This window comes from Schistocerca serialis, chromosome 10 (assembly GCF_023864345.2).
Source record: "Schistocerca serialis cubense isolate TAMUIC-IGC-003099 chromosome 10, iqSchSeri2.2, whole genome shotgun sequence".
Taxonomy (NCBI): domain Eukaryota; kingdom Metazoa; phylum Arthropoda; class Insecta; order Orthoptera; family Acrididae; genus Schistocerca; species Schistocerca serialis.
Window position 1 is genome coordinate 209374162 of NC_064647.1, and position 17313 is coordinate 209391474.

General features: G+C 45.5%; 1 protein-coding gene across 1 annotated transcript in view; it reads right to left on the bottom strand.

Annotated features, from left to right (window-relative positions):
• The window catches only part of LOC126424995 (uncharacterized), a 57620-nt gene that overhangs the window by 29877 nt on the left and 10430 nt on the right, over positions 1-17313 (bottom strand). The window contains exon 2 of the mRNA XM_050087893.1: positions 2696-2810. Within this exon, the coding sequence (XP_049943850.1) occupies positions 2696-2752 (57 nt within the window). The 5' untranslated portion in view covers positions 2753-2810. The remainder of the gene's footprint in view (positions 1-2695; positions 2811-17313) is intronic.

Sequence of the window (17313 nt, forward strand, 5' to 3'; positions counted from 1 at the left end):
AGAGCAAGTGTACGGCCGCGTGATGATCGAGGAGTACGTCCTGGGCGGTGACCGAGAGAGGTGGTGGCGCGAGTGGGGCCCTGCTGTTGGGGGGCGTCAACTGCTCGCCACGTGCTTTGGCCGACCTCTTGGCTGTCAGAGGCTAAGTCTGCCTTACCAGCATGTACGTGGCTTATGAAGCTTAGAAGCCGTGGTGCAGGAGATCAGCGCGTGGGGCCGTATGTCTTCCTATCGGCCGTTGAAACCACTGGCAGTGGTTGGCTCTGACGAGCATTTGGAAGTGCGACGTGTTCCCGGCGCTGGGGTGGAGTGTGAGGAGTTGAGTACTGTTTTTATGTAACAGAGTTTATATATATGAGAAGGTTTTCAAGTTCCAGGGAAGTGTATGAGTTTCTTCACCAGTGGTTTTGTCGGGGTCGCCCCACCACAGTTTTCGTTTACATGACCGTGGGAGTGTGGTAATTGGTTCTTGGTCGGGCCGTTTTCATTCACACCTCGATTGGGTGATTTAGGGTCGGTGTCGCGGGTCTCTGTGGTTCGGAGTCTGTGCAGGCACAGCCTTTGCTACATCTTCTGGTTTTGGGTAACTCGGGGAGGTGGTGGCTCGTAATGCAAGTTTTGGGGCTGATCTGCTGTGGCCCTGTAGACCACCAATAACTATTCCGACTATTGTGATCTCGGCCCCTTTAGACGTGTCACTCACTCACCGAGCTGAGGAAAATTTTTTTTGGGAACTGTCTTTAATGTGGAGGTTTGTATGTTGGCTTATTCACATTTACCTTGTAACAAATATGAGTTATGTAACTGGCGAGAGACAACAATGTTTGCTTAGTACAAGCTAGTTACCTAAAGTTTTTTGGAAATTGTTCACTTAATGATATAATAAGTTTAAGATCTTCTTATTGTTAACGTCAAACCTTGCAATTAAAATCTCATTATTGGCAAGTTTTTAATGTTATACCTGGTAATCTCCTTTTCATAATGAAAATTGTCAAGCTATTTGATATTGTTTTGAAATTATTTTTTTAAAGAAATGCCAGACTTAAAAATTTATTACTCAGAAAGCCTTTTAAAATAAAAGATAACCTTATCAATGTGTGTTTTTTCACCAGCTCCTCCTGGCCCCTACTTCCACGATAACATTTTTGGAACAACATGTTGTTTGTGAATCGCCCTAATTGACGTTTCAACTACCATACGATAATTACAGCCCACACTGGACCTCCCTGAGTAGCTACACTTCAATTTCTACTACCCAGTCGCCGATACTTGTTCTATATCTTCATCATGACATACGCACGTTCCTGGTTTCACAAACATATAGGCACCCTTTCACGTATCATCCAATGTTAATTCCATGCAAAATTGTGGTTCAAATGGCTCTAAGGGCTATGGAACTTAACATCTGAGGTCATCAGTCCCCTAGGCTTAAAACTACTTAAACCTAACTCACCTAAGGACATCACACACATCCATGCCCGAGGCAGGTTTTGACCCTGCGAGCGTAGCAGCAGCGCCGTTCCATACTGAAGTGCCTAGAACCGCTCGGCCACAGAGGCCGGCCCATGCAAAGTGACTGGGACAATTGAGAATATGGGGAGAACATAGCAATCAACATCCTCAAAAGGTCGTCCCACTACAGTACCCTCCTTCAGCTGGATCTGTCGTACCTAAAGAAATTTCTGGATGAGTTTCCTCGTCAAACTGAGTTAGTTATCGATGCCACAGTCTATGTTAGACTGTAGTGGTTACTAAAAAAGAAAAAAGAGAAGAAAAGAAAAGGTTGAAAATGTGAGAAGAAATGGTGAATAAAAAGGGGCTTTTAAAATCGTTAATGACCGTGAAAAAGGGAAAGAATAAAATGCAAATCTCACTTCGTATTACAGTAAAGTTATCGGATTTTTTGTTTCGGAAAAGCTATTGTTGGGGTGGTCCTTGTGGCGTTTCTGAGGAAAATTCAAACCAATTTCCACTACAAAAATTATTTGAAAGAGAACAGTGAATAACAAAATTTTGATTGACAGGGGGAAATGGCGTATATAAGAGTTCATTCTTTACCATGTTAACATGTATTCTCTTGTGCGACGTCCAGGTCTTGTTCTCCAAAAATCTCCAGGCTCATTTCTGCGTGAAAAGTCGTAGCTGCTCCGAAATCTTGCAATAAATTTCATTGTCCAGGAATTACACAAATTAAAACCGTCTTGATATTGAATGCAATGTATTTTACGTTGCTGCTTCCATCCTCCAAATTTCATATAAACTTCCACAATACGTCTGCACGTCAATAAGTTTCTTCGTCCTAATCCGACCAAGACCAGCTAATAAGTTTTTACGTCTGAATCATACTAGGACTAGCGAGTAAGTGAAGTTAAGCTTCCGCTCTCAAGAGACAAGAGCGGGTAGAAAACAAAATGAGTTACAATTTTTGTACCTTCATTTTCTTATATATTTTCTTTGCCGTCGAGCGCTCATACAGCTGCGACGGTATAATTCATATCTGAGGGAACGAGTGTAGCGCGGCGAAATTCAAAGTCCCGCTAGAAGACGTCATTAACGCCTTATCTTCTGGGGGTGACAGTCGAGCAGTCACAAGATTGGAAATGCAGTTTAGTTTCGGACAGTGGACAGCATGTTATGGATTCTTTGAGTGCAGTTACAGAATATGGTACATGTAGGAAGCGCATTTGTGACTCACCGTAAAGAAAGCTGCGAAGGTGACGACGCCATTCCGATGCCAGCAGCAGAGCGCCATCGTGGGCCTAAGTGCCGTAGCCAAAGCGTCCGGCAGGGCACCGCCTGGCCTCGTGCGCCTGCAAACACCACAGCGGGATAGTCAGAGGGATGTACGGTGACTCGCTGACAGCCGCCCTTCCCCTGTACCATCTACATCTACACCTACATCTACATTTATACTCCGCAAGCCACCCAACGGTGTGTGGCGGAGGGCACTTTACGTGCCACTGTCATTACCTCCCTTTCCTGTTCCAGTCGCGTATGGTTCGCGGGAAGAACGACTGCCGGAAAGCCTCCGTGCGCGTTCGAGTCTCTCTAATTTTACACTCGTGATCTCCTCGGGAGGTATAAGTAGGGGGAAGCAACATATTCGATACCTCATCCAGAAACGCACCCTCTCGTTACGTGGACAGCAAGCTACACGGCGATGCAGAGCGCCTCTCTTCCAGAGTCTGCCGCTTGAGTTTGCTAAACATTTCCGTAACGCTATAACGCTTACCAAATAACCCTGTGACGAAACGCGCCGCTCTTCTTTGGATCTCCTCTGTCAACCCGATCTGGTACGAATCCCACACTGATGAGCAATACTCAAGTATAGGTCGAACCAGTGTTTTGTAAGCCACCTCCTGTGTTGATGGACTACATTTTCTAACGACTCTCCCAACGAATCTCAACCTGGTACCCGCCTTACCAACAATTAATTTTATATGATCATTCCGCTTCAAATCGTTCCGTACGCATACTCCCAGATATTTTGCAGAAGTACTGCTACCAGTGTTTGTTCCGCTATCATATAATCATACAATAAAGGATCCTTCTTTCTATGTAATCGCAATACATTACATTTGTCTATGTTAAGGGTCAGTTGCCACTCCCTGCACCAAGTGCCTATCCGCTGCATATCTTCCTGCATTTCGCTACAATTTTCTAATGCTGCAACTTCTCTGTATACTACAGCATCATCCCCGAAAAGCCGCATGGAACTTCCGACACTATCTACTAGGTCATTTGTATATATAGTGAAAAGCAACGATCCCATAACGCTCTCCTGTGGCACGCCAGAGGTTACTTTGTCTGTAGACGTCTCTCCATTGATAACAACATGCTGTGTTCTGTTTGCTAAAAACTCTTCAATCCAGCGACACAGCTAGTCTGATATTCCGTAGGCTCTTAAACCTTGTTTATCGTGATTGGAAAAGAAGAGGACGTATCTACTGTGAGCCAAAACGTTCTGACCACTCCCCACCGCAACTTTGGAACTCGCCTGGTGGTGGTGTTGCGGAGACGTGACGCGGTAACAGAAGTATGTAAGTGGAGCATACACGGACGGGGGCAACCCGAGCGAAGATATGGGCTGTAAATGGGGGAATCCATCGAGGTAAGCGACACTGACACAGGGAAGATAATTACACTACTGGCCATTAAAACTGCTACACCACGAATATGACGTGCTACAGACGGTAAATTTAACAGATAGGAAGAAGATGCTGTGATATGCAAATGGTTAGCTTTTCATAGCATTCACACAAGGTTGGCGACCCCTTCATCGTGCTGATGTCAGGAAAGTTTCCAGCCGATTTCTCATACACAGGCAGCAGTTGACCGGCGTTGCCTGGTGAAACGTTGTTGTGATGCCTCGTGTGAGGAGGAGAAATGCGTGCCATCACGTTTCCGACTTTGATAAAGGTCGGATTGTAGCCTATCGCGATTGCGGTTTATCGTATCGCGACATTGCTGCTCGCGTTGGTCGAGATCCAATGACTGTTAGCAGAATATGGAATCGGTGGATTCAGGAGGGTAATACGGAACGCCGTGCTGGATCCCAACGGCCTCGTATCACTAGCAGTCGAGATGACAGGCATCTTATCCGCAGGGCTGTAACGCATCGTGCAGCCACGTCTCGATCCCTGAGTCAACAGATTGGGACGTTTGCAAAACAACCACCATCTGCACGAACAGTTCGACGAAGCTTGCAGCAGCATGGACTATCAGCTCGGAGACCATGGCTGCGGTTACCATTGACGCTGCATCACAGACAGGAGCGCCTGCGATGGTGTACTCAACGACGAACCTGGATGCAAGAACGGCAAAACGTCATTTTTCGGATGAATCCAGGTTCTGTGTACAGCATCATGATGGTCGCATCCGTGTTTAGCGACATCGCGGTGAACGCGCACATTGGAAGCGTGTATTCGTCATCGCCAGCCGGCCGAAGTGGCCGCGCGGTTCTGGCGCTGCAGTCTGGAACCGCGAGACCGCTACGATCGCAGGTTCGAATCCTGCCTCGGGCATGGATGTGTGTGATGTCCTTAGGTTAGTTAGGTTTAACTAGTTCTAAGTTCTAGGGGACTAATGACCTCAGCAGTTGAGTCCCATAGTGCTCAGAGCCATTTGAACCATTTTTTCGTCATCGCCATACTGGTGTATCACCCGGCGTGAGGGTATGGGGTGCCATTGGTTACACGTCTCGGTCACCTCTTGTCCACATTGACGGCGCTTTGAACAGTGGACGTTACATTTCAGATGTGTTACGACCCGTGGCTCTACCCTTCATTCGATCCCTGCGAAATCCTACATTTCAGCTGGATAATGCACGACCGCATGTTGCAGGTCCTGTACGGGCCTTTCTGGATACAGAAAATGTTCGACTGCTGCCCTGGCCAGCACATTCTCCAGATCTCTCACCAACTGAAAACGTCTGGTCAATGGTGGCCGGGCAACTGGCTCATCACAATACGCCAGTCACTACTCTTGATGAACTGTGGTATCGTGTTGAAACTGCCTGGGCAGCTGTACCTGTACACGCCATCCAAGCTCTGTTTGACTCAAAGACCAGTCGTAACAAGGTCTTTATTACGGCCAGAGGTGGTTGTTCTGGGTACTGATTTCTCAGGATCTATGCACCCAAATTGCGTGAAAATGTAATCACATGTCAGTTCTAGTATAATTGATTTGTCGAATGAATACCAGTTTATCATCTGCATTTCTTCTTGGTGTAGCAATTTTAATGGCTAGTAGTGTACATGTAAAGGTACTGGCAGTCGCTAAGTGCTATTATTCTCAAGTCTTGTAATTTGCACACTGTGAGATATGATGCCTCAACACAGTTTAATACTTGACTTATTGTCTTAAACATTTACCGTAGCATTGTACCTCATAATGAGTAAATTGTGACAGCGTTTTAAATTTTCAGATTTGGAAAGTAACTGTATGGAATACTGAGATCAAAATTTTGTTGCGTTCTGAAGCCCTTGAACAGGCTACATGGGCCGAGCGAAGTGGCGCAGTGAGTAGTCCACTGCACTCACTCGGAAGGACGACTGTTCAAACCCGCTTCCGGTCATCGAGATTCAGACTTTCTGTGATTTCCTTAAATCGCTTAAGGGAAATGCCGGGATGGTTCCATAGAAAGGGCCAGGCCCCTTTCCTCCTCCACCCTTTCCTAAATGGCTCTGAGCACTATGGGACTCAACTGCTGAGGTCATTAGTCCCCTAGAACTTAGAACTAGTTGAACCTAACTAACCTAAGGACATCACACGCATCCATGCCCGAGGCAGGATTCGAACCTGCGACCGTAGCGGTCTCGCGGTTCCAGACTGCAGCGCCAGAACCGCGCGGCCACTTCGGCCGGCCACACCCTTTCCTAATCTGAGAGTGTGTTCCGTCTCTAATGACCTAGACGTCTACGGGCCGTTGAACACTTATCTCCTCCTCCTCCTCCTCCTCCTCCTGCACAAGCTACCTGTAACCGGGATCCTGCCCCAGGTTTGTCGTTTACTACTACAGATGCCCTCCCAAACCGCCAGCACAGCAGCAATTTCAAAAGGTCTCCACTCGACCACGCAAGCTGGAGACGCGTCGGTAATAATTTAACCTCTACGGCTCAGGTATTCCTCATAAAAAACATTTTGGACAAAATACGATTCCATGAAAACCTACGATACTACAGACCGGAGTTTCCCAAACTGTGTTCCGCAGAACACTAGTGTTCTGTGGGAAGGGAATAAGTGCTCGACGAAAAATTGTTTATACCACGGCGGTTTTTTTCGACATCTTCACAATAAGAATGATTTTTATTATGATTTCTGTGTTATTAATTGTGATTAAAATTTATGTAGTCAATGAGTGAAATAAGCTAGAATGAAATTTTCACTCTACAGCGGAGTGTGCGCTGATATGAAACTTCCTGGCAGATCAAAACTGTGTGCCGGACCGAGACTCGAACTCGGACCTTTGCCTCTCGCGGGCAAGTGCTCTACCCTCTAACGACGTTTTTTTTTTTAACACCCGTATTAGTTCGTTGTTGATCTATTAACTCAGTTTTTTTTTTTTTTTATTACGGAGGGCAGCTGGCTCTCTGACCGAACACGCTGAGCTACCGTGCCGGCGAACCGACTGAGCTACCCAAGCGCGACTCACGCCCCGTCCTCACAGCTTTATTTCTGCCAGTACCTCGTCTAGTTGTTCTCATTTAAAAAAAAAGAAGTTTATCGACCTTCAAAATTAACAAGGTGTTTCATCAAAGTACCAACCTCATCATAATTTTCGTCAGAGGAAAAGTTTGGGAACCCTTGCACTACACTAACTGAATAATAAATGTTCTTGAACTAAGTACACTGTTTACGTTATCTTACGCCTGCCTCTTTATGTGTATCCTGTTTCACGTAACTGCTGCCATTGCATCAACGTTTGACCTCGAACTAATTTCCGAGAATGGCGGATGCGGACATCCTGCTTTGCAACGCGGGGATTTGTCTAGTGTAGCCTGGACATTGACCATGTCACAATGTTGCCACCCTGCTAGACCATGGGTTGCGTGTTTGAATGTGGAAGGAGATGGCAGGGGTTTGGGAGGCACTGAGGCACCCTGTCGTTCGACAGAATTCTCTTATGAGGACGATGTCTTTCGCGACGGCACTGACATGTAAAACGGTCTCGGTTTTGTTGCCACCTCAATTCGGTATAAAATCTCGAGCTTTCGACGATAGCTTTCATCGTCAAGAGCAACTGACGATGACGATGTTGACGCGGCAAGAAAACCGAGAATGTTTTAAATACGAAATTATCTGATACAGACTTCTCTCGACACAAGAGGTGCAATTAAGGTCGTCGGTAGTTACGAGGTGCATTCAAGTTCTAAGGCCTCCGATTTTTTTTTCTAATTAACTACTCACCCGAAATCGATGAAACTGGCGTTACTTCTCGACGTAATCGCCCTGCAGACGTACACATTTTTCACAACGCTGACGCCATGATGCCATGGTAGCGGCGAAAGCTTCTTTAGGAGTCTCTTTTGACCACTGGAAAATCGCTGAGGCAATAGCAGCACGGCTGGTGAATGTGCGGCCACGGAGAGTGTCTTTCATTGTTGGAAAACGCCAAAAGTCACTAGGAGCCAGGTCAGGTGAGTAGGGAGCATGAGGAATCACTTCAAAGTTGTTATCACGAAGAAACTGTTGCGTAACGTTAGCTCGATGTGCGGGTGCTTTGTCTTGGTGAAACAGCACACGCGCAGCCCTTCCCGGACGTTTTTTTTTTTTTTTTTGGCAGTGCAGGAAGGAATGTGTTTTTCAAAACATTTTCGTAGGATGCACCTGTTACCGTAGTGCCCTTTGGAACGCAATGGGTAAGGATTACGCCCTCGCTGTCCCAGAACATGTACACCATCATTTTTTCAGAACCGGCGGTTACCCGAAATTTTTTTGGTGGCGGTGAACCTGTGTGCTTCCATTGAGCTGACTGGCGCTTTGTTTCTGGATTGAAAAATGGCATCCACGTCTCATCCATTGTCACAACCGACGAAAAGAAAGTCCCATTCATGCTGTCATTGCGCGTCAACATTGCTTGGCAACATGCCACATGGGCAGCCATGTGGTCGTCCGTCAGCATTCGTGGCACCCACCTGGATGACACTTTTCGCATTTTCAGGTCGTCATGCAGGATTGTGTGCACAGAACCCACAGAAATGCCAACTCTGGAGGCGATCTGTTCAACAGTCATTCGGCGATCCCCCAAAACAATTCTCTCCACTTTCTCGATCATGTCATCAGACCGGCTTGTGCGAGCCCAAGGTTGTTTCGGTTTGTTGTCACACGATGTTCTGCCGTCATTAAACTGTCGCACCCACGAACGCACTTTCAACACATCCATAACTCCATCACCACATGTCTCCTTCAAGTGTCGATGAATTTCAATTGGTTTCACACCACCCAAATTCAGAAAACGAATGATTGCACGCTCTTCAAGTAAGGAAAACGTCGTCATTTTAAGTATTTAAAACATTTCTCATTCTCGCCGCTGGCGGTAAAATTCCATCTGCCATACGGTGCTGCCATCTCTGGGACGTATTGACAATGAACGCGGCCTCATTTTAAAACAATGCGCATGTTTCTATCTCTTTCCAGTCCGGAGAAAAAAATCGGAGGCGTTAGAACTTGAATGCACCTCGTACTATGAAACTTGTAGTGTATCATCTCCTAGCCTTAGAGGGCAGTATGCAGAGGAGCTATAACCTGATACAATAGTATCGGAGCAGACCTGCGATTGTATTCAAGACTTTCTTGCAGACAGAACACAACACGTCGCTATTAGCGGAACTAAATCGACAGATGTAAATGTAATATCCATAGTACCACAGAGAAGTGTGATAGGACCGTTGCTGTTTACAATATACATAAATGATCTAGTAGAAAGCGTTAGATGCTCTTTAAGGCTATTCGCAGATGATGCAGTTGTTTATACGAAAGTAGCAACGTCAGAAGAAAGTAAGAATTTGCAGAACGACTTGCAGAGAATTGATGAATGGTGCAGACTCTGGCATTTGACCCTCAACGTAAATAAATCTAACATATTGCGCATACGTAGGAAAATAAATCCGCTACTGTACAGCTACACTATTGAAACTTCCTGGCAGATTAAAACTCGGGACCTTTGCCTTTTGCGGGTAAGTGCACTTGCCCTCCAAAGGCAAAGGTCCCGAGTTCGAGTCTCGGTCCGGCACACAGTTTTAATCTGCCAGGAAGTTTCATATCGGCGCACACTCCGCTGTAGAGTGAAAATCTCATTCTGGAAACATCCCCCAGGCTGTGGCTAAGCCATGTCTCCGAAATATCCTTTCTTCCAGGAGTGCTAGTTCTGCAAGTTTCGCAGGAGAGCTTCTGTGAAGTTTGGAAAGTAGGAGGCCAAGTACTGGCAGAATTGAAATTATGAGGACGGGGTGTGAGTCGTGCTTGGGTAGCTGAGTTGGTAGAGCACTTGCCCGCGAAAGGCAAAGGTCCCGAGTTCGAGTCTCGGTCCGGTACACAGTTTTAAGCTGTCAGGAAGTTTCAGGACAATTATTGCTTACAGTGTTTATAAATTATCTAGTAGAAAGCGTCTGATCCTCTTTAATACTGTTCTCAGATGATGTGGTCGTCTATAACAAAATCTACCTATTTCAACCCCATTTTGATAATTCCCTTGCGATTTGTCTTTTTTTGTCTTAGATTGTACACAGAATGTAGATGCGTTACACCTACACAGTTAGAAATGTTATCATGTGGATGTGCAAGCATTCAGTACTCTTCCCGGAAATTTGACGTTTGTTGGCTGTCGCCTTCATTGAGTTTATTTTCAATGAGCAGTGATCCATTTTTGGGGAGTTCTTATTCCACGAGTCAAAACTTTTGTAATGAGAGAGAGAGAGAGAGAGAGAGAGAGAGAGAGAGAGAGAGAGAGAGACAGCGAATGGGCTGTGAATATTATTCGCATAGAACGTGTGTGTGTGTGTGTGTGTGTGTTTGTTTTTTTGTTTTAAGAGACGGATTCTCTACACTGTTGCTTTAACAGAGCCCTAGAAAAAGTGGAACACGTAGAAACATAGTGGAATCCGACTAGGAACAAAAAAACAATGCCATCAAAGTCAGTTACCGAATTTTTGCAGATGATACGGCCCTACTAGCCGAGATCTGGGAAGAAGGCAAAGAACAGGTCCTCGAGCTGCAAAAACACGCATAAAAAGTTGACCATACGCGAGTAGGATTCACACATTGAGTGTTGCATGCAATTTTCTGGGCTAGTCTGAGGAACTCTTGCGGAGATTTTGATGATTATATATACATATATATATAATAGTAAATAAAAATATTTTATTAATTCTTCTCTATCTACATATATAAACTGAAATCTCCTTCTTGCTTCTTTTTCTATTTCCAGGCTAGACTAGCACAAAAATAGAAAAAGGGGATTTCAGTTTAAATATGTAGATAGAGAAGAATTAATAAAGTATTTTTTATTTACTTACTAAAAAATGGCTACTACTTACATTTCATCTTTGCATACAGTAATCTACTTCTATTATGCTTTTGATTGATGATGAATGCAGTGTATGTTGTAATGACAAAAAGGTATTTTTTATTTAATCACAGTTTAACGATTTTCAAGTTTTTTAAACTTACTTGCACTATGAAACCTTGCTTCTTCCCAAATTTCATGATTCTAAGTCAACGGGAAGTGCCACATAGGTTTTGATGAGGGAGTTTTCGAGGATCAAAATATGTGACATAAATTGACGGTATTGACTTAGAAGCGTAAGTGTTTTACACAGAAAAGGGACCGTAGACTTTAGTATGTGATATAAACTTCAGTGTGATATGCGTTCCTGTTCCTGAGAAAAAAAAGTTCAACAGTCGGACAGACAGACTTTAGAAAAGACTAAGATAATAAAAAAAATAAAACAACCACCGAGACATTTTAAAGTTGGAGAACAAAGAACAGAAATTGTCAAAGATTTAAAATATCTTGGAGAATGGATCAGACGGAATGAAACCCTTCACCGAACAACCAAAAACCTCCGAAACACAGTGAGGGAAAGAAGAACGGCTTTTTATACATCTGTCCTCAGAATGAACTAACAGAAAAAAAATTTTCTTTCTTTCCGCAGCAAAATGACCTAACCTATTTGCCTTAAGGAGAAGGAGAAAGTGTTAAAAGAACTCCAAATCACAGAAAATTTACCTACACATATAACTGCAAAAAAGAATAGTAATAACAACAGCGGTAGTAAATAAATAGCGTGTAATTTAGCAGCATTTGTAAACTGTTAAAGAAAATGTCCCTGTCTGTCGTAGTTGGCGCCTAGATGCATTAAATACTAATTTTAAGGAAAGGAACCTGTGGTTAACTACCCAATGCAGTGCCTCTAACCGCGACTTAACGGAAACGAGGAAGACGATCGGATGCGGCCAGGCTGTTTATAAATAAACGCATTGGTCGCCTTGAGGTGCTGAATGCGCAGCGTTTGCCAGACCTTCCTCCAACCGCCGTGGCGCATCACGCCGCCATAGGTTGCACGTACGATGTGTAGTCATGAAGTTTCATCACCACCTCTAAATGTTAAAGTTATGTAATTAATATGATTGTGAACCAGGGCTGTAGAGGTTCAAATAATAACAATGGCGTGTGACGAGGGCCTCCCGTCGGGTAGACCGTTCGCCTGGTGCAAGTCTTTCGATTTGACGCCACTTCGGCGACTTGCGCGCCGATGGGGATGAGATGGTGATGATTAGGAGAACACAGCACCCAGTCCCTGAGCGGAGAAAATCTCCGACCCAGCCGGGAATCGAACCCGGGCCCTTGGGATTGACAGTCCGTCGCGCTGACCACTCAGCTACCGGCGGCGGACAAAGTTCGAATTAGTTGAGGCTTTCGTGGCCACTTGTTGACGAACTGCCTGTTGGTTTCTGTGTAGGGTTTCTTGGCCGAGACGCCGGAGCGGGCGATTTTATGCCTCGGAAGACATCCACTAGGACTGTCATACGACCTGTAGTAGTAATCGCAGGCAGTGGTCCACGTTTGCAAAGATTTGAAATTACGTGTAAAGTTTGTTGCAAGTCGCTAAGTGATGGGAATTCACGTGTAACGGGCTGCGCTTACATTTCAGCCATTTCGAAACGTGGGTGTTTCGTACCCCCACACTAAAGGTCACCAGATAGTAAGGTATATTTGAACCACGTTTGGTTAAAATTGGTCCACTGGTTCAGGAGGAAGTGTCGAAACTTACTTCTCTCTCTCTCCCCCTCTCTCTCTTTCTCCCTCCCTCTCTCTCTCTCTCTCTCTCTCTCTCTCTCTCTCTCTCTCTCTCTCTCTCTCTCTCTCTCACACACACACACACACACACACACACACATAAGCACACACATTCCCTTTTTAATATGCATGGATTAATAAATACGATATACCGAGCATCATTTAGATTCATTTAAGTGTAAGCCAGCCCTGACAAATCCTACCATCTGGTGAACAAGATGTATGGGACAGGCGAAATACCCTCAGACTTCAAGAAGAATATAATAATTCCAATCCCAAAGAAAGCAGGTGTTGACAGATGTGAAGATTACCGAACTATCTGTTTAATAAGTCACAGCTGCAAAATACTAACGCGAATTCTTTACAGACGAATGGAAAATCTGGTAGAAGCTGACCTCGGGGAAGATCAGTTTGGATTCCATAGAAATACTGGAACACGTGAGGCAATACTGACCCTACGACTTATCTTTCAAAATAGATTAAGGAAAGGCAAACCTACGTTTCCAGCATCTGTAGACTTAGAGAAAGCTTTTGACTATGTTGACTGGAACACACTCTTTCAAATTCTGAAGGTGGCTCGGGTAGGATACAGGGACCATGAAAGGAAAACAGTGGTTGGGAAAGGAGTGAGAATGGGTTGTAGCCTATCGCCAATGTTATTCAGTCTGTATATAGAGCAAGCAGAAAAGGAAACAAAAGAGAAATTCGGAGTAGGAATTCAAATTCAAGGACAAGAAATGAAAACTCTGAAGTTCGCCGATGGACAGTGTTTGGAGGGAGGACATAAGATGAATAACAACAAAAGCAAAACGAGAATAATGGAACGTAATCGACTTAAATCAGTTGATGCTGATTGAATTAGATTAGGAAATAAGACGCTTAAAGTATTAGACGACTTTTGCTATTTGGGGAGCAAAATAACTGATGATGGTCGCAGTAGAGAGGATATAAAATGGCAATGGCAAGGAAAGTGTTCCCGCAGAAGAGAAATTTGTTAACATCGAGTATAGATTTAAACGTCAGGAAGTCGTTTCTCAAAAAGTATTTGTATGGAGTGTAGCCATGTATTGAAGTGAAACAGGGACAATAAATAGTTTGGACAAGAAGAGAATAGAAGCTTTCGAAATGTGGTGCTACAGAAGAATGCTGAAGATTAGATGGGTAGATCACATAGCCAATGCGAAGGTATCGAACAGAATTGGGGAGAAAAAATTGTGGCACAACTTGACTAGAAGAAGGGATCGGTTGGTAGGACATGTTCTGAGGCATCAAGGGATCACCAATTTAGTACTGGAGGGCAGCGTGGAGGGTAAAAATCGTAGAGGGAGACCAAGAGATGAATACACTAAGCAGATTCAGAAGGATGTAGGTTGCTGTAGGTACTGGGAGATGAAGAAGCTTGCACAGGATAGAGTAGCATGGAGAGCTGCATCAAACCAGTCTCTGGACTAAAGACCACAACACCAACAAATAAAATAAAAATTTAAAAAAGAGGGTTCCGCTTAGGGACCGTCCCTTTGACTCCTCGGTTGCCGCTTTGTACTGTTTATGCTGCTCCAACCGCTGCCTTCAATCTCTGCTAACAAACACTGAGCAGCTAGAACATGGTGACCACTTGGCTGACAGCCGGTATGTCGACCTTCGGCGCAGATAACGGCGCCAACGCGTAGTGGCATAGAAGCAAAGGGGCCTTGGTAGGTCGCTGGAGAGAGTTGCTCCACATCTGCACACACAAAACACGTCATTCCCGTGAGTTCTTGGGTGCCGGGCGGTGAGCTCTGAAGCCACGTCCGATTACATCCCAGATATGTTCGATCGGATTCAGATCTAGCGATTTGAGAGGCCAGCGCGTCGATTGGATCTCGCCACTGCGTCCTCGAACCACTGTATCACACTTCAGGCCTTGCGACATGGCGCATTATCCTGTTGAAAAATGTCTCTGCCGTCGGGAAACATGATCGTCGCATGGTCTGGCATTAATGTACGCTACTCCTTGACCGTCACGGGGCATAACACGAGCTCCACTGGACCATTAGATGTCCATGTGAACGTTCCGCAGACCATAATGGAGTCACCACCAGCTTGTCTACTGTTGTCAAGGAGCTGTTCCCCTGGAAGACAACCGATTCGCGTCCTCCCATTGGCTTGAAGAAGAAGGTATCGGAATTCGTCAGACCGTGCAACGCTCTGCCACTGCGCCAACGTCCAGTGCCGATCATCACCTGCCAATTTCAGCCGTAGTTGCCGATGTCGTGGTGTTAACATTGGCACCGACTGCTACGGTCGCAGGTTCGAATCCTGGCTCTGGCATAGATGTGTGTGATGTCCTTACGTTAGTTAGGTTTAAGTAGTTCTAAGATCTAGGGGACTGATGACCTCAGATGTCCCATAGTGCTCAGAGCCATTTGAACCATCTGAACATTGGCACATGCATGGGTCGAAAGCTGCGGAGGTCCATCGTGAGGAGAGATGGGAGCACAGTGCGTTGAGACACACTTGTACTCTGTCCAGCATCAAAGTCTAATGTTAGTTCCGCCACAGTTCGCCGCCTGTCCTGTCTTCCCCATCTGCCCAGCCTACGACGTCCAACATCTGTGATAACAGCGGTGGCCACCCAACCCTACAACGTCTGGACGTGGTTTCACCTTGGTTACGCCGCATATTGAAGACAGCCGGCCGCTGTGGTCGATCGGTTCTAGGCGCTTCGGTCCGGAACCGCGATGGTGCTATGGTCGCAGGTTCTAATCCTGCATCGGGCATGGATGTGTGTGATGTCTGTAGGTTAGTTAGGTGTAAGTAGTTCTAAGTTCTAGGGGACTGATGACCTCATGGTGCTCAGAGCCATTTGAACCATTTTTGAAGACACAACACTCCTCGAGCACTCGACAAGCGCGCAGTTTCCGGAATGCTAGTCCCGAACCTCCAGGCCATCACAATCTACCCTCAGTGATACTCAGATAGATAGTGCGCCTTCCCCATTCTACAGAGGTACAGCGCGCTCGCTGGTACTGCATGCACCGTGTATGTCATTCCTCACCGGATGACGCTGCAGTGGCCTGGACGGGTTTATATCGATAGTAAGTCGATAGTCATAATGTTCTGGCTGATCAGTGTAAATGGCTTCTACCTCTCCCGACATGCGCCACAAATGTTATATTTCCTAAACCTTTGGTCAACTGTAGCTCACACTTCTGTCACATTTATTTCCGGCCAAGTACTGCTTATAGAATAAGTTTGGATGCAATAAGGGATGCGGCTTTTCGCGGACGATGCTGTAGTATACAGAGAAGTTGCAGCGTTAGAAAATTTTAGCGAAATGCAGGAAGATCTGCAGCGGATAGGCACTTGGTGCAGGGAGTGGCAACTGACCCTTAACTTAGACAAATGTAATGTATTGCGAATACATAGAAAGAAGGATCCTTTATTGTATGATTATATGATAGCGGAACAAACCCTGGTAGCAGTTACTTCTGTAAAATATCTGGGAGTATGCTTGCGGAACGATTTGAAGTGGAATGATCATATAAAATTAATTGTTGGTAAGGCGGGTACCAGGTTGAGATTCATTGGGAGAGTCCTTAGAGAATGTAGTCCATCAACAAAGGAGGTGGCTTACAAAACACTCGTTCGACCTATACTTGAGTATTGCTCATCAGTGTGGGATCTGTACCAGATCGGTCTGACGGAGGAGATAGAGAAGATCCAAAGAAGAGCTGCGCGTTTCGTCACAGGGTTATTTGGTAACCGTGATAGCGTTACGGAGATGTTTAATAAACTCAAGTGGCAGACTCTGCAAGAGAGGCGCTCTGCATCGCGGTGTAGCTTGCTCGCCAGGTTTCGAGAGGGTGCGTTTCTGGATGAGGTATCGAATATATTGCTTCCCCCTACTTCTACCTCCCGAGGAGATCACGAATGTAAAATTAGAGAGATTAGAGCGCGCACGGAGGCTTTCAGACAGTCGTTCTTCCCGCGAACCATACGCGACTGGAACAGGAAAGGGAGGTAATGACAGTGGCACGTAAAGTGCCCTCCGCCACACACCGTTGGGTGGCTTGCGGAGTATAAATGTAGATGTAGATGAAGCATGCGGTTAGCTACCTCGGCCATACAGGTGTAACGTATTTATTTCAAAAAGGAATTAAATATACATTTCCGAGCAGTAGTTTCCTAGCTCAAACCGCTGTGTTCAGCGTCCTGACCAGCTCTGTTACAAACTCGGAAGCCCTTTGTTGACTGCCTGTACCATCCTCGTAAGGACACATGGACAGTGTGTGTGTGTGTGTGTGTGTGTGTGTGTGTGTGTTTGGTGTGCGCAGCTGTGTGACCCGTCCGGATTCCGCGAATTAAAGCTGATACGCAGCTAATCAAGTTGCTAGCGGGAGATCGCGACCCGAGAACTGTACACAGTTGGCGCGCAGGCCTGTTTTATTAGCGTATATCCTGCTTCAACAAAGACGTGTTATTTACATAGTCCCTAAACAGAGAATTGGTGCTGCACCTATGTCCTTTCCCAG